Source organism: Podarcis gaigeae (genome assembly GCF_964106915.1).
Source record: "Podarcis gaigeae genome assembly, chromosome: 9".
NCBI lineage: Eukaryota > Metazoa > Chordata > Lepidosauria > Squamata > Lacertidae > Podarcis > Podarcis gaigeae.
In genome coordinates, this window is record NC_139685.1 from 29,649,274 (window position 1) to 29,667,569 (window position 18,296).

Sequence of the window (18,296 nt, forward strand, 5' to 3'; positions counted from 1 at the left end):
TACAGAAGTGAGTATGCATGTTGGATTAGGACATTTCAGTGAATTAAGAGCTGGAGTTCGCAGTGTGCCCTGTGAGTTTCACCAGAGGGAGAAGCTCTCCTTCCAATAATGATTCAATCCAACTGTTGTGGCAAGAATTTATGCCCTCGTGTTGATTTTGGCTCTGAGACATGCTAGTTTTAGAGGTGTGCTGCTTTGAAGCCCACGTTTTTCATCCATGATTGCTTTGGAGTGAATGGGAAGGCGAGGTTACTGCTTCCGAGGTGGCTGTTAGAGGGGAGAATGTTTGGAATCATAAGACAGGACACCAGAGGGCATGTTGTCTCTGTGGCTAATTGTATTGACTGAAATGTGTTCAGTTAACATATATAATCAACCTGATCAGGTGTAGTGCTTGTGTACTGCCGTCTGCAACTGAACATTCCCCAGGATAAGAAGCAAATCTGCATTCAGTACTCATTGCTGGATACAGTTTATGAAAAGTGTGTGTTTCTTAGACCAAAATGTGTAGCTTTCATACAACTCCTGGCTCTCTTCCTGCCATTTTGGATGTTAAGGAGCATTATATTCACTATTTTATGTGATAAAGAGCCCAAATAGATTGGTATGCCTTATATGAGAAAATGAATTTATTACAACTGTTTTGTTCTCTTGCTATAGCTTTTCTAAAAGCAGACCTTAGTTTTGGTGGACAATTTTTTAAAAATAAAACCACTGGCATTAATGCCATTGTATTCATATTGGCAAGTATTGATTTTATATAATGAATGTTCTGTCCTCTTATACCAATTAATCACTTGGATTTCCTTTCTGTAAACATCACTTGTCCCCCTGTACATTAATTGTATTTATTTATTCTGTCACTCATTGTACTTATTATAGCAAGATCATGTGTACAAAAGATGTCCCCTTTATACTTTGTAGAGTGCAGGTGTACAAATGATTAAGGACTGACTGAAGTGATAGCCAATGTTATATGCTGAGTAGGTCCACTGAAATCAATGGGCATGTTAGTTAAGGTCATTGATTTCAGTGGGTCTGCTCAAAGTATGACTTAGCTGGATATCACCCTTTGCATGATTTGCTTTTCCGTCTTAAAATATATTTATTGTCATTACAGATGGTGAGAGCAACAAATAAGAAAAGGCAGCGTTTGACAGAGGTCAAAGGAGAACTTCTTAAGTATGTTCTCATCAGTTAAAATGTTTCATGAAATAGCTTGAAATACATTTTAGATTTGTTTAAGTTTTAGACATAGTCCAGAACACTTCTTATATTTAAAGTTTAAAATGCTTTCTTATGATACACCTCTCATAAGCTCATTTGTGCATGCTTTTTTATATTCTGTAGTACAGTACCACCTCAGGTTACATATGCTTCAGGTTACATACGCTTCAGGTTACAGACTCTGCTAACCCAGAAATAGTGCTTCAGGTTAAGAACTTTGCTTCAGGATGAGAACAGAAATCGGGCTCTAGCAGCACGGCAGCAGCAGGAGGCCCCATTAGCTAAAGTGGTGCTTCAGGTTAAGAACAGTTTCAGGTTAAGAATGGACCTCCGGAACGAATTAAGTACTTAACCCGAGGTACCACTGTATTTTGTGTTTTATCATGAATCATAAATTCCACTTGTTTGGTGCAATTATCAATGTTGACAGATAATAATTTTATTGTTAGAGCATTGTTCTCTTCTTTGTTACATGCATTTCTAAACACTGGGAAACTTCATAAACACAATTTGCGACAACCTGTTTTCAAGGTGTGTTTTTTTTAAAGATGATTCTTCATGGTCTCTGTGGAGTCACGTGGGTTTTGTGCAAAAGCAACATTTTGGAAAATTCTAGAGCCTCCTCTCAAATGAGTGGAAATGCCTTTCTGCCCAGGTCTTTTTCAACTGACAGCTTAGCTGTTATTCAGTTAACTCTAAACCTTTTTCCTTAGCTTTTTGCTAGAAGTTTGTTGTCTTAGGAGTTACAACTTACACATATGTTAGTCCATTGTTGCTGATCATTTGTCACTGAGGCTATCTCATGGATTTGAACTGTTTCAAGGTGTGTTGCTAACAGACTTCTGCTAGGTAACCATCTAGCCTATGCTGTACCATCATTAGTCGCTATGCTTTAGATCTTAGAGCCAGGAAATCTTTGGGGGAACCATCTTGCAGGATTGTGTCCTCCAGGGAGGCCAGCTTGGTAAACTTCCATTTCTGCATCTACACACATAGCATGAAGGAAGTCAGGTTGCTTACTTTAAAGTGATGTTCTTTGAGTGGTCTTCTGTACAGTCACACATCTCTTTCTTGCTGTAGGCTCTTAGAAGCTCATCTTGAGGAGCTAGATGGAAAAGCACTGATGCACGCAAATAGAGTGGGCTCTGTACCTTTGAAGGGAAGGACAAGTCCCAGCTCCCATTCTATTGTATTTATTACTTTCTGTTTAAGGCACTAAGGTAGCCTCAGCTGAATGGCTGTTTAGAAGTTCAATCAATCAGTAATCTTTGGCTCAGGAGCTTCTTAAAACATTGTTCTGTGGAAGTGAAGAACCCATGTGTGACTGAGCAGAAGATCACTTGAATGTTAGCTACAGTTAACTATTTTTTAGCAGAACCAGGTAGCTCATCAAGGCACAACGCTTACACATTTGTGTTTTGCAGAACTGAACCACAGCTAAAGAAACTGGAAAGAGAATATGCTGAACTAAAGGGAGAACTATCCACTCTCAGGAATGCAGTTCAGTTGGTGACTGATTTAAAGGATCTTAAACAAAAATATGTCAATGTCAGAAAGGAAAACCCACAAGAAAAAACAGTAGTAAGTATATGTTTAATAGTTGGATGCCATATGCAGTATTTCATTACTTTGGTAGAGAAATCCTCATTGTTGCTACTGTTGTTTTGGGCAGCTGGGTGGGTGGGAGAATCCATGGCAGAGAAACCACCCAAACCCTGTTGTGCTCATTCTGAAAGGGCTTATTGTGGTGGTAACATTTAACCTCCCCCCTGCCCCAAATTCTGTGCTGCTCCAGCCTTTTCTTTTGTAGTTCCCTCCCATCCAGTGGGAGGGGAAAATTGGTATACCAGCTCCAGGGGTAGTGTATTCAATCATTTCTCAGCAGTCCCAGTGGCATGCCGAGGGAAAGAAGGGGTTTGGATCCAGCAGATCCAAAGGCACCTGATCCACCCTTGGTGCATACAAAAGTGATACTGCCCACCTAGAGGTAGATCCAGTACAGTGGTGCCCCGCAAGACGAACGCCTCGCAAGACGAAAAACCCGCTAGACGAAAGGGTTTTTCTGTTTTGGAGGCGCTTCGCAAAACGAATTTCCCTATGGGGTTGCTTCACAAGACGAAAAAATCTTGCGTCCCCCAGCGGTTTTTTTTTTTGCTTTTTTTGCCCTTTTCCTAAGCCGCTAAGCCGCTTATCAGCTGTTCCGCTGATAAGCCGCTTAACAGCTGATCGCTGGAAGCCGCTTGACAGCTCTAGCACTAATCCGCTAAGCTGTCAATGGGCTTGCTTCGCAAGACGAAAAAACCGCTAGACGAAGAGAATCGCGGAACGGATTAATTTCGTCTAGCGAGGCACCACTGTATATCCTATGGCCCCTGGAATGCCTTGCCAGGCTACCACTCGATTTGACAAACCTGGTTCTGAATAGTCCCCAAACTACCGTGAGTGGTTAGTGTTGATCCAGGTGCAACTGCATGGGTGGGTGGGGCTGTGACTGGATTATTGCACAAAGTGTTTTAATACTGCCTTTCTTAGAAACATTGTTTCTCCCCCCCCCCCCCCCCCCCGTTTTCTTCTTTCATAGTATGGTGCCTCTAGCCTTCCTGCACTCCTGGTGGAATCACGAAGAATTTTAGGAGCTGAAAGCCACATTCGCCGTATCAACTCAAAATTACAACAGGTTTTAGATTCACAAACGGAGGACTAGACATATATACATATAATTTACACTTTACTGCCTAACGAATACCCTGCCATATTTTAAATACAACTACACAGCAAAGACCCATTGAAATTAATGAACATTACTAAGTTATGTCAATTAATTTCACTAGGTCTAATTGGAGTAAAACACAGTTGAATGCCACCCCACTGACACCTCTAATAGAATTGTAGTTGAAGCAGGAAATTGGAAGATTAGTCCTTTTTTAAAGAGATTTTTCTCAAGTGGCTGAACTATTCATACTTTTAGTGTTGCTATCTGAACTCAGCATAAAAAGCAATAAATGCTTTTTTAAATTGCCAGTTAAGTTGGAGGCAAATAAGAAGTGGAATAGGACAGAAAACTGAATATAAACAAGATAAACCTTGATAGTTTTTTTTATGGCAAGCTTGAGAAGTGACCTCACTGCTTGCTGTCAAGCCCTAAGAACATCTGAACAGCAGCATGTTGGCTACCTGTGGCCCACGGGGTAGTATAATTTACATTAAGCTACTTTGTTTTCCATCACTAACATAATTAAAACATACCAGAGAAAAACATTCTAAAATGAAGCAGGTGGTTTGTCCCCTCTTCTGCCAATCTCACACTCTGTGCGAAACAGTTAATATATGTGTAGTTGGACATGTATGTGAATTACACAAATCACTTTCTACACTATAACTTTATTCATTTGACTATTTAGCTGTACTAATCCATTTCTAGAATTAAGAGAGAGCATATTTCATTAACTGGCATCTTGGTGGTTGCTAAGTTGTTTCAGCCCTGTAAGGGGTACTAATGTTTTTTGGTGTTTGAACTCTTGGGACTAGCTAGCTGAACCATCATGATTTCTCAAGTAAAAGCACATTGTTGGCTAGCTTGTCTGGCTATTGCCAACATAACTACCCTCGTGAATGCTTTTTATTCAGCCATACCTAATTTATTAAAGTAGAGTTACTTTTTTGTTTCATCTCCTTTGTGTTTTCTTGAAACCTCTATTAGGAGTTCATCAGGTATTTCATCTGTACTCCAAGGCTGAAATGTTTCAGCAGCTTCAGCTAATTCTATATCCTCAGCAGCTTCCAAAAAGCAGATGTCATTTTCATTATCTCCTGTGATACTTGAGCTTTTCTTGGTGTTCAGCTCTCTATTTTCATGTGTTGTCGTTAAAGATTTTCTTTCTGTAAGGTTGTGGTGTGTGTTTGCTTTTTCCTCAATATTTCCATTTTCATCCATTATATACACATATTCTTCATCCTTTTAAAGTAAACAAGTGATTTCAAAAGAAATAGTTATCTGAGGATTATAACTTTTAACCAGGTTTTAAAATATTTATATATTTCATACAACCAGATACAAGTTTATTTTTTTGTTATTGTTACTACCATTGATTGCTTGCCTTCTAAACCATTGTCTCAAGGCAATTTACAAATAATGAAAAACAGTTAAACATGAAAAACAAAAAAATGAATCTAAAACATTGTTTTCAGAAAGTGCAGACACTGGGTGCCTGTTGTATTGTGAAAGAAATGCTATTCCACAGAGCAGGGCCTCACTAACAACTCTGATCCGAATTATTGTGGAATGGGCTTCTGAGATCTCTGGAACTTGCAAGAAAAACTCTCCCTCAGGTGGCAGCAATCTACTGGGTGACAGGGCAGTCTCACAAGTAACCCGGTCCTGAGCTGTTATAGGGCCTTAAGTCATGCACCAATCAAAGTTGGTGCTTTTTATAAATTCAGTAGAGCACCATGTGCTCCAACAAGTATTCATATACAGTAGCTGCAAACACTCTTAAATACTGCCTGCTTTGGTGTTTAGAGGCATAAGCCAATAACTGTCTGCAGCTGCCCAACACAATATCTCATGGCTGTTGAAGAAGCTTTCCTTCAATAGGAAAGAGCTAAGCCTCAGTGGGAGACTTTCTAACAGGTTAGTCTTTTAAAGATCCTGAATGCACAAAGCTAAGAGGCCACACATGCAAGTTCACTTGCAAATTAGTTACCAGATAGAAATTTCACAGCATCTAACATCATCACTATTTTTCACTTGAGATGTTTCACATTCACCTTGAGTGTTCACAGATTAAATGATGTCACATATGTGCAGCAGCTCAGAGGCCTACTTTTTGTTAAGATAGTTAATCTATATGTTCAAAAATTGTTATGAAGAGGTGGTTGCCGCCAGTGCTTTTTCTGGGGGTACGCATACCCCTAAACATTTTGTGAATCTAAGTTTGGCCTCATGGAGGGGCAGTATTTCAATAAGAGTAGGAAAATGAGAGTACCCCTAAACATTTTTTAAGAAAAAAAGCCACCAATTCAAGTGGAAAGGGTGCTATTCCACATGGTCAAAGAGCTGTAGTGTAGCTCAGATATATTTTCAAAGTAGTAGATGAAAAGCTAGGAATTCCTTTATTAGGAGGTTAATAGAGGGCACTTGCGATTTCTGTCCCAGCAACATGACCCTATATTGCACATTTAGTCATCTGTTATTGCTGGTAAGAAAAAAGTTAAGACACACAACTCTGCTCAGACTTTACTAATTAGACAACAATATTTTTGCACCATACAGTGGTACCTTGGTTTAAGAACAGCTTAGTTTTTTAACATCTTGGATTAAGAATGCTGCAAACCCGGAAGTAGGTGTTTTGGTTTGTGAACTTTGCCTTGGAAGCAGAACGTGTTCCGCTTCCTGTTGAGTGTGTTCCATTTGTAAATTGAGTCCCCTGCTGCTCTGGGAAAAGCACACCTTGGTTTAAGAGCGTTTTGGTGTAAGAACGGACTTCCGGAACGGATTAAGTTCGTAAACCAAGATCCCACTGTACTTTCTAACCTAGCTCATGATAGAGCAGGAGCAGTCTACTTGCATTTTCATTAACAATACTTCTGCCAAAATAACACATGGAGAAGGTCTTATTATGAAGTTCTGGTTTTAGTGGGATGTGCTTCCTAGCAGTTGCACAACTGTGCAGACTAAAGGAATTCACAGATCAGGGATGGGCTTGCATAAGACTTTAATGAGAGAAACACAAGCAGTACTACAGTATTCACAACCCCAACTCACAATGAGCAATTTTCAATTCTTGGGCATATTGTACACAAATTGAGAGGAGTTATGCACTTGCAGAACCTTAATAATGCAAGCCTATGACAACATCAAGACTGTGCTAATGAAATACTGGTTTTATTTTTAAAAGTAGGCCTGGAATTTTCTCTCTCTTATGTTTGCTCTTTTTTCACCTACACAACTCACTTTCTAAACTACTGTTTGCTACAGAAATAGGTCTTGCCAGGATATAACCAAAACATTTCAATATTGCACTGTGAGAAAAGCATACCTCTTTGAAAAGAAATGGGAGGCACACCTCATCTGGTAGTGGAAAACCTGTTAAATACAAAGAGAGTTTATATTGAATTATAACCATTTAACATTAGTAGCTATAATATTGTAGGTAATACAAAAAAGTACTCACATTCTGACTTGAAGTTTTCTGCTCTGCAAACAGGGTCATGGCATTTTTGATACCAATTCTCACTTTTCAAATCTATTACAATCCTTGAAATAATAGATTTAATAGTTTATGTAAGTTTCAGTCAATGAGAGTGATCTTAATTGCTCTATTTTATAGCCTTGCTACAGATAAATGCTTTGCAGAAAAGGTAATCCTAGTTTTATTAACCTATTGAACAAATTATTTTTAGGAAAATACCAAAGTATACATACATTATATTGTTACTTTTGTGAGCTCTGCCAATATTCATGCACCAACGGTACTTGGAGATGTCATATACAAGAAGTTGCTCAAGAGAAAATTAGTTCCATCTTCTTATCCCTGAAAAAAAGAGATGTTCCACTTTGTAAACAACTTCATTATCTTTAGAAATACCACCTCTGCTTGGCCCAAAAATATTCCTTACCTCCTTGAACATTATCTTTATTGACCAAAGAGAGAACGAAGTTATCAATTTCTGGATAAGGTGAGCACTGATATCCTCCTATGGGGTCTATAAAAAAAATTACAAATGTTAATAACTTATTCTTCCATAGCACATACTAAGAAATAAAATATGAACACTGTTAGGAACAGAATTAGGACCTCATTGCCATGGTAAAAAAAAGCAAAAAGCTCTATACCAAAACCATTTCTTTGCCTGTCATAGTACACAAGCAATCATTGACAGATGATGCTAAAACTTGGCCAGGCAGGAGCAGGGCATAACAGAAACATAGCCACTGTTGCATCCACGCCGCTTATGTCAGTTGAGGCAGCAGGCAAAAACCTGTTCGAGGCTACAGCATTCTAGTGTTGGCATAGCAATGGCCACCCACCCCTGGTTTGGGCTTTCAGCAGGCTACTGCCAGAGGCTGGAATAATGCTAGCATCACTCCACCAGCTGAGTCCAGTGGAGCTGCTCTGGGCCAGATGGAATAATGCAGCCGCCAGCTTTGCATATTAGAGGAATGGAGCCTTAAATGGTATGAACTTCACCTAAGAAAGCTGAATTCTGAGTCTCCTTCCCCCAAGTCTGCACTGAGAATGTAATAAAATCTAACATGCTTTTCATATCTAGCCTAGTCAGCAGCAGCCATACAAATTAATCCTGCTTCACATTCCTCCATTTTTTAAATTTCTGATAACGTAACACTTTTTGGATTTTGGATTACCTTTTGTTTTTTGTGCATAATACACTGCAGTGACCACTGACAAAGAGCGGTTTAATCAAATACTTGTCAGCAGCTTACAAAATTTTTGAATTGTAGATATTTGAAGGATTTACTATGCATAATAATGTTTCAGGATAAACTTCTTCAGCACAGCTAGACATAAATTTCACAATTCAGACATACTCATTTTCACAACCACATGATGAAATAAAAACATTTAAAAATTTTAAATGCCATAGCATCATTTCCATAACATGAATTAAAATTTATTTTAACACAATTACCCAGACAGCCATTAGAAACACTGCCGTCTAAATCCGTAGGTTTTTCTTTTGTCTCCTTTGGGTTGTCACAGGACAAAATTTTTAAACTGTCTGAATATCTGAGAAGAAACACAGGGGGAAGAATCTTAATACTTGCAGGATACAAGCATATTTTCCACAGCCACACATCTATAGCCACACTTTAAACCATTTTTATTTTTATTTTTTTAAAAGAGCTCATTATTTTCACTTACTTGGCTATATCAGTGCTTGGAGAAGCAATCACAAATCATGGATAAAATGACAGAGATAGAAAAAAGAAACAGGACAACAGGAAAAATTCTGCTTTATAGCAACCACCTTCCAAGATTTATAGCCATATGAGAGGAGAGCTCCTCAAGCCAAGAGGCTTAAACACCTCAATCTATCATGACTCTACAAGGCAACGTTGCTCCAAATTCTCCAGGATTCCAAGCAGAGGGGGACTAGCATACATAATAATCAGTCATTGCCATTGCAAGTGAAATAATGAACATCCTCAATAATCACTAAAAACTACTAGGGAAATTAACATTTCAATAAAGTGATATTGTTACCTTACATTACAGATCAAAGAGGAAAGGAAATACTGCTCTTCTATACAAGAATTCTTTACTGGTTCAGGAACAAATCTGTTATCTTCAGCAATGTCCAAAACAACAGAGTTTCCTGCTTTTGATGACTTGTATAATCTGAAGTTTCTGTTCTTTGTATATACTCCTAGAGAAAAACGGTTATTGGCTGTATCTACAATTGCTTATGCTTTTGGAATCAACAAAGCAATTCAACATTTAAATGTGTTTAAGGTCACCAATTTCAATCCATAAACTCTCTTGGAATGCACCTCTTAATTTATCACTGAATACCTCTTTAACAACAGCTGGGATCTCACTAACAGGTTTTTTTGGGGGTGTTTTTGTATATCAAATAAGATTTCCAACATATGAGGGGATTAGAATGTAGAGTCCTGACAATACTTGTGTTTGTGGTGTCAGATGAGGTATGCTTGAAAATACGCAAACACCCTGAGCCAGAAAACACTTATCAAGAGAAGGTAGACTTTATGCAGCAAATGTTGGCCCATGCCCCTGAACATCACATGTATAAATAAAGAATGGTTGTGTCCTTATTGCATCTTCCCTCCCCATATGCGAAGTCTCTGACAGCTGTTCTTCATCTTCCCTTTTGGCACTCTTTGCATGGGCGGAGAATTGCTCATACCCAAAGTCATACATACAACAGGACCAGATCATGCCCACCACTTTTAGTATCAGCGTTAATCAGCACACACTGGACAAAATCACAATGAGTAATTTTGAAATTATCTCCGTACTGAAATACGCAACCAATTGGCAAAAAGCTTCTTAAAGCATTAGTGTGCCTCCTGTACCCTATGCTGTCAACCATGAAATACATACAAGGGCTATAGCAGGGGTGCTCAACATGGCGCCATCCTTTCATTGTCTGAGTACAGCATCTATTGTCCCCATCCACTAGCTGTACTGGCTGGGGCTCCTGGGAGTTGTAGCCTGACAATACCTAAAGGGCCCCCCCAGCTACAGCAGATTGTCAGATATACCTGCCAGCTCTCCTGTTAAGGCATAAATAAAATGTTCCCAGATTCTTCACATATGCAAAAATATTACCATAGAGCTGTGTATTAAATGTGCATTTATATTTACCAAGATCTACGAACAACTGCTTTTCTCCGTGTTTACCATTCACTATTAGAAAAGAAAGATCTGGGTTTTCTTTCCACTGAGATGCACCATTTGCCAAAGAATCGTTTGCACTAAGTTGTCTACTATAAGACACATCCTTGGTGACAGTCTGGTTTTCAACAGAGCTGGGCAAATCAGTGGCAGCTTTGCAACTCTGAGAACGAGAGACCACCTGTTTCTCTGGAACCATTACGTCTCTTTTCCTAGTTAAAAGAATAGCGGGCTGCAAAATTTTTCTTAAAAAGTTACCTAAAAAATAGAATGAGAGATCAACAATAGGAAAGTTAAACAATCTAAGAATCAATATGCAATTGCTTGCCTAATAGGAAATACTGAATCTTTATAAATTGGGGGGTGGGTGGAGCCAAAACAGCAGGCACTGTACGAATTCCTTTTTCCAAGATTTTACTAACAGCTTATCCAGTTAGCTTCTCATGCTCCTGATCTGGTGGTTAGAATACAAACAAAAGCATAGAAAGAACCCTATGACATTAGCTGGCATGCTGCAGGAAGCTAGCAATACACAACCCACACCGAACCAACCATGACGGCAAGGGCACCAGTGCAGACTGGAATAACTTGCGCAATGAACCTCTGTAAGCTGGAAGTAGTGATTCTGTGTGTTACTATTATTTACACTCTTTGTCCAAGGAGCTCAAGTTGGTTCTTCCAGAACATTTTATCCTCTTAACGATCCCTTGAGGTTGGTTAGACTGAGAGACAGTCTGGCCCAAGTTCAGTCAACTTCATGGCTGAGTGAGGATTTGAACCTGTCTTCCTGCTCCTAGTCAGACACTTTAACCAATGAAGCATGTGAGCCACACTTGCCAACTGGCTGTATATACAGGCCAACTTGTTAGATATAAAAAATTGATAATATAAATTCATATCCACTACCTTAAAATGGTTGCAAATCAATTTTGCATGCATTTGAAATAAATTGTGCTTACCTATATGAATATTATTCTTAAATGCAGCATTGTGGAGCAAAAATATTAAGTGGCAACTAAATTTTTCTTTGGTGCTGGAATCCAGATTCAAAACATCTTCAACTGAACATTTGATTCCATAGTGTTCATCAATTTTTTTACAAATGAACTGAAAGACACAGTAAAATTCTCCCTTTATCATTTTGTCTCCTATTAATTATTAAACTTGTTAATGGCTTATTACCCAATAAGTATCCACACTACTTACAACATATTTTAAACATTGCCATAAGTAAAAACATAAGATAATATAAACATATTTAAAAGACCTGATATGCCAAATTAACTGGCACAAAAAATGGCTTCATTTCATAGCTTTTAGAAAAACTAACAGAAAATTTCAAATACAGCAAAATACAAGTAAGTATGTTTATGACTAAGATTTAACTTGGTATATGACTTTAAGCTCATTGACTCTACTGAAATTGGGCATTCTTAAGCCACAATACTTTGTGCTTCTGCAGGAAGGTCCCTCAGATATTTGGCTTCCAAAAATATTTTGCAAACCGGAACACTCACTTCTTTGTTTGTGGCGTTCGGGAGCCAAAACGTTTGAGAACTAAGCTGTTTGAAAACCAAGGTACGACTGTACTCTGTAACAGTATCCTATTGCAGTAATAGTATTTAAAAATATAGTTATTTTATGTTTTCATTGATTACAAAGATGATGAAAAGCCAAATAAATAGTCCCATCCAAGACATCTGGTAGAAAAAGCCGTCCTCCAACTTAGGGGTACTTACTTCTATGTGTTGGTCATGGGGAGAGAGACAGTGGTCAGTTTTCCCTTTAAGCCACAGCCCTTTCTGTTTCATGGAATGCTGCTCAGGAGAAACCCCTGGGCTTTAGGAGCCAGTTTGCAAGGGGTACAGCAAGCAGGTGAGTGGGAGCCGAAAAGGTCCAGGGCATATGTAGTACATTACACATAGCCCTTTGATTGTTGGCCAGCCCATTTCAGATGGACTGATAGTCCTTTATACTGGGGCCAAAAAAAATGCCTTTTTGGTCAAGCAACACTTCAAAGGTTTTAGGCCTCATCCCCGGTCCTTCCTCTTTTACACAGCGCATGGGAACTGTCCCTCTTCACCCAGCATCAGAAAGATTCAGAGTTTCCACTTCTGTCAAAAGGGCACATCTTATGACTACGTACTGAAACAGAGACAGCTGCTATTTTCCCCATTGTGCTCCAACTTTCATACCACACACTAAACTTCTTTTTTTGAAACTTTAAGACTTGGCACTCTTCTTTGGTAAAATAAAAGTATTATATGTTACTTGAAATTTCGAAGTTCTGGTATTTAACATCAAAGTTTGCTCACGCTATATTCCCTCACAATTAATATTACTACTTCTCAAGTGCTTAGACTAGATAGAAAGGTCATAGCATGTCTTGCCCAATACCTTGCAGGATTAGATTTTAAACTAACATGATGGTGTAGCATTTGTTTGAATCACCAAAGAACAAGATTTTACTGCCTCCCTTGGTGGCTTATTTCATTGATAAAATTCCATTATACCGAGCATATTTCCCCTAATGTTTTGGCCAAATCTATATTTCTTATTACTTTAATATTACCTCTATCAAGTCTGCTACCATCTGTTTCCCATCAGCTTCTTGATTAGCTGGTATGTAGAATTCCAAATCAAAGTAAAGTTTGCAAACAGCTTCTTCTGGAATAACCTCATAACAATGCATAAGGCTTGTTTCATTATATGCTCTAGATTAAAGGGAGAATATAATAATTTATATTAATTGCAATTGCAATTACCAGATTACAGCAAATATTCCAAATTATTTTAAATAAAATCGTAGTTATTTTACATTGCTATTGCCTTGCATGCAGGTGAAATGCAAATGGAACCTTCTGAAAGGCCAAACAGAAAAGAACCCTTATTGTCTGGAAAAAAACCATAGCATCCTATTGATGAACACAGTTGTTTACCATCAAATTTGGAATTAGTAACTCTAAACTATAAAGAAATATATAGTTTGGGAACACTTTGAGTTATTGCCTGCTCCAAAAATATGTCCCAGTTCTTTATGTGTACAGTCATATCTCGGGTTGAATGTGCTTCAGGATGAGCACGTTCGAGTTGCGCTCCACGGCAACCCAGAAGAAACGGAGCTCGTTACTTCTGGGTTTCGCCACTTGCGCATGCACGCGCAGACACGGGTTACGTTTGCTTCTAGATGCGAATGGAGCTCCGGAACGGATCCTGTTCACATCTAGAGGTACCACTGTATGGTTTTACAGAAAGCCACTACACTGCTGAAGAACACAAAAGCACAAAGATGTGCTGGCTGAGTGAGCCTATCTAAGTAAAGCTGTATAACTGTTGCAACGAGCTTATACCAGAAGTGAACTAATATGGCAACAGATGTCAGGTGCTACACAAGCACTCATGTTGTTGAGTGAGGTCAAAGGTGCAAAAGATGGGCCCACATATTTTTTAGTTTCCTCTTTGGAAGAAAAAGAAAAATATACCCTCAATCTAATAAAAATCTAATGAAAAGTTGAATGTTCTGTCACACTGGGGGGAAAACACAAATGAATATACAGTGGTACCTTGGTTCTTGAACGTAATTCGTTCGAGAAGTCCGTTCGACTTCCGAAACGTTCGAAAAACAAGGCATGGCTTCCGATTGGCCAGACACCCTGGAAACAATAGCCGACAACTGCACCAGACATTTGGCTTCCCAAAAACGTTTGAAAACCGGACTTCCAGGTGCTGAAATCTTCAAGTACCAAGGTGTTCGAGAACCAAGGTTCCACTGCATAGGCTTGATTCCAGGAGCATCCCAAGCAGAATTCCACTCAGGAGGTGCTCTAGTCAGCAGAGGAAGGAAAGCTGACTATTACAGAATCCCATTTCCCCTTCCAATCCCTAGTGCTCTCCCAAAATCTGCTTCACATGATTGGGGGACCTACTGGAACACTGTGAAAAGGGATGCTAGGGGCTTCTGGGGAACTCAGCAAAAGTTCCCCCTCACCTTGTCTTCTCGCAGTGTAATCCCACTGCTGGATCAAAGGTATAAGGTAGGAGCCCTTCCATATCCCAAAGGCAAAGTCTGGATTCAACTTCTAAATTGCAATGGCTGCAACCTTACACACATCTACATGGGGGGGTAAGTGCCATTTAACACAGGGGAACTTATTCAAAGTAAACACACAAAGGTTTGGGTTACATCAATATATGAACATAAATCATTCTGCGTACAGTATTTGTTTTTCAGATACTTGCCTATAATAAAACCAAAGCTCTGTGTATGTTGTCACAAGATAAATCCTTTGCTTGTTTTCTGCATTCTTTTCCAAAGCAAATACATGAACATCCTTTAAAAATGAAAAAAAAATCCTCAATCAACAAATCAAAGTACCCAAAGCCAAGTCATTTCTCAATTATAAATGTACTATAACAAAAACTTAACATGTGCAAGGCATATTGCTGGCAAAGCCCCATTCTAATCATTAACCATCATACCTGTTTACAAGTTTTGGCAAAGTTTAATGCCTGAGTTTGCCGATGAAATAGCTTCCAAACTGGGGTTGCTTGCCATGGTTTGGACAACTGCGGTTTGTAACGTGCACAGAGAGGCCGTCGTTTATACGAAGATGCTAGCTCCTCAATATCCTTTAGCCTTTCTTCCCATTTTCTCTTTGTCTGTTCTAAAGCAATCAAAATATCAAGTTTGTATTCAACCAAGAGTTCCATTTATAAATAACAAGTGAAGCTCATGATTATTTACAGATAGTTATTATAAAATATAGCCCAGATCGACTCTTACTGTCTTCTTGACCAGAGATGAAATTGTGGCATTGGTAAATGGGTGGTGCAAATAAGCAAAGAAGCATGCAAGTACAGTGGTACCTCGGGTTAAGTACTTAATTCGTTCCGGAGGTCCGTTCTTAACTTGAAACTGTTCTTAACCTGAAGCACCACTTAGCTAATGGGGCCTCCTGCTGCCGCCGTTCCGCCGGAGCACGATTTCTGTTCTCATCCTGAAGCAAAGTTCTTAACCTGAAGCACTATTTCTGTGTTAGCGGAGTCTGTAACCTGAAGCGTATGTAACCTGAGGTACCACTGTACAGACTTAACCACTTCCAGAATCAATTGAAACCATTGACCAGTAAGACAAGGTGCTTGCTTATTTTGAAGCTTCAGCTTATTTTAAGAGACACTTGGGAAGTGCATAGATAGATATTTCACAGGCTAATTGGGTTGGTGGACATGCAAACGATATGTCTAGCATCAGCAGTACATTGAACAGAGAACACATCCCACTTCTTACAATTTATTTAGCAACTGGGTATTGATATTATTAGAAAGCTCCAACATATTGGGAAAGATGCACATAGACCACAATTTCCACGTTAAAATATACATTAAACAGGGATTGAGTCCTTTGCTGGTTGCTGCTCATGTATAAGACAGAAAACTGGAGTACATAAACATGCACTTCTTAAAAATAGGGCTGCACTTGACACACCACTCTTAACACTAAATTGTTCAAAGTACATATTTTAATGTCAAGCCACTACATCCTTCAGCAAGCATGTCATGTTCCACCAGAAAATCAGTTTTAAAGGTGGAAGTATTAATACATGTGATCATGACACAGGACATTAGTCCAGTGATGCAGATATGATGCAAATATGTCTGTGTATATATATGGATCATGTCATTCTCATCATATATTCAGTCCAGTATCCTATGTTTTCAATCTGCATTTCCCACCTTATATTTCAGAATATGCACATATATTTACTGGATTGGATCCAAAGAATTTGGACCCAGCAGCTCTTCCACAAACAGAAGGGACTTTTGCTGATTTCCTCTACTTGCAGCCCTAACATCCTGTCCCAGAAAGTCCTCCAACCCTCTGAAGCAGATTTTCAAGGGGCACAGGAAAAATGAGGCACCAAGACCACCTAATTCCATGCGATGTCTCCTCACAGAATTCTGGAACGAACCACTAATGTCAACTGAATCAAATAAATTATTCTGAATCAGCAGTGATTTTATCTGCAAGAAGTTTTAATCATGCTTAATACTGCTAAGTTTAATGTAAATATTTTCAGAACTTGGAATAGTGGACTTACTGGTGCTCATGATACCTTTCTTGCAGAGAAGTAATCAGTCTTTATCCTACTTTGAGACAGCAAACACACTGAGGGGAAAATACCTGTAAAAACGTAGACTATTAATATGCTGAATATGGTAAAGGTAAAGGTAAAGGTACCCCTGCCCGTACGGGCCAGTCTTGACAGACTCTGGGGTTGTGCGCCCATCTCACTTAAGAGGCCAGGGGCCAGCGCTGTCCGGAGACACTTCCGGGTCACGTGGCCAGCGTGACATCGCTGCTCTGGCGAGCCAGAGCTGCACACGGAAACGCCGTTTACCTTCCCGCTAGTAAGCGGTCCCTATTTATCTACTTGCACCCGGGGGTGCTTTCGAACTGCTAGGTTGGCAGGCGCTGGGACCGAGCAACGGGAGCACACCCTGCCGCGGGGATTCGAACCGCCGACCTTTCGATCGGCAAGCCCTAGGCGCTGAGGCTTTTACCCACAGCGCCACCCGCGTCCCATGCTGAATATGAGAAGTGGTTAATTTCCTTCATAAGTGTAAATCACCTTGTGGTTGAGCTAACTGCAGGTGCAAAAACAGCCAAGCCAGTTGCTATGGTAAAGACCCAGTGCCCCAACTATATCTGTGATTGACACGTCAGCTCAGTAGTAAAGTCTGTTAGTTGTCCAGTGCTGGACTTATTTAGAGCAATGTGTACTATACAAATACAAAGTATTTGTATACAGTAGTATTCATTTGTATAGTGCACATATAGTACACGGTACACATACGTTGTGTACCGGGGCCCAAAATCCACTTGGCGCCCAGACCATATGCAAAGGAAATGCAAATAGGCCTTCCAGCGCGCGCGCACACACACACACACACACACACACACACACAAAAAGAAGGGTTTCAGGTTCCTATAAGCCAGATCTTTCCAAACTTTTCATGTTGGTGACACTCTGTTTAGACATGCATCATTTCGCGACACAGTAATTCAGTTTTACTAGCAAACCGGAGATTAAACTAACCCCTTTCCAGCCCCGGGAGGAGCGTGCAGAGCGTTCGCACGACACACGGCAGCCAACACACTAATGCATGGGTAGGCAACCTAAGGCCCGGGGGCTGGATCTGGCCCAATCGCCTTCTAAATCCAGCCCACAGACGGTCCGGGAATCAGCGTGGTTTTACAGGAGTGGAATGTGTCCTTTTATTTAAAATACACCTCTGGGTTATTTGTGGGGCCTGCCTGGTGTTTTTACATACCTACTAATAGGTATCTAAAGCCATTTGCACATAACAAAATATGTATTATATCAAAGTAATTGTTGAACTGACATACAATTAAGAAGTATATTAATAGTGAAAGGGGGGCGCAAGAGAGTGGGGCCCTAAGCTATAGCTTGTTTAGCTTATACGTCAATCCGGCACTGATGGGGGGTGAACCGCATCGCAGCTGCCCCCCTACCTACCTCTAAGAAGAGAGCGTGGGGAGGAGAGCAGCTGCAGCCCCGAAGCCGCTTCCGAAGAGGAGTGGCTTTGCGCGAGCAAAAGAGGGAGCCGACGGGCGCTTTCCCGCGCTTTCCATTGGACAAACTTCCTTGTTGCTGGGGCCGTCGCCGT

At 39.9% G+C, this 18,296-nt stretch overlaps 2 protein-coding genes across 5 annotated transcripts in view; one reads left to right on the plus strand and one right to left on the minus strand.

Moving 5' to 3' along the window:
- Nucleotides 1–5,112, plus strand: part of CENPU (centromere protein U) — a 31,250-nt gene extending 26,138 nt beyond the window's left edge. For all 4 annotated transcript variants that reach the window (XM_083755803.1, XM_083755806.1, XM_083755804.1 and 1 more), the window contains 3 exons: nt 1,121–1,182; nt 2,652–2,808; nt 3,809–5,112. In XM_083755803.1, the coding sequence (XP_083611929.1) occupies nt 1,121–1,182; nt 2,652–2,808; nt 3,809–3,931 (342 nt within the window). In that variant the 3' untranslated portion in view covers nt 3,932–5,112. The remainder of the gene's footprint in view (nt 1–1,120; nt 1,183–2,651; nt 2,809–3,808) is intronic.
- Nucleotides 4,864–18,289, minus strand: PRIMPOL (primase and DNA directed polymerase). The gene is given in 15 exon segments (XM_083756133.1): nt 4,864–5,182; nt 7,266–7,312; nt 7,401–7,483; nt 7,652–7,740; nt 7,744–7,760; nt 7,846–7,932; nt 8,878–8,975; nt 9,453–9,615; nt 10,578–10,865; nt 11,567–11,714; nt 13,180–13,321; nt 14,847–14,938; nt 15,087–15,271; nt 16,706–16,788; nt 18,146–18,289. Coding segments are annotated over 14 exon segments (1,752 nt in total). The 5' UTR covers nt 16,716–16,788; nt 18,146–18,289; the 3' UTR covers nt 4,864–4,879.
- Nucleotides 18,290–18,296: the final 7 nt, after the last annotated feature.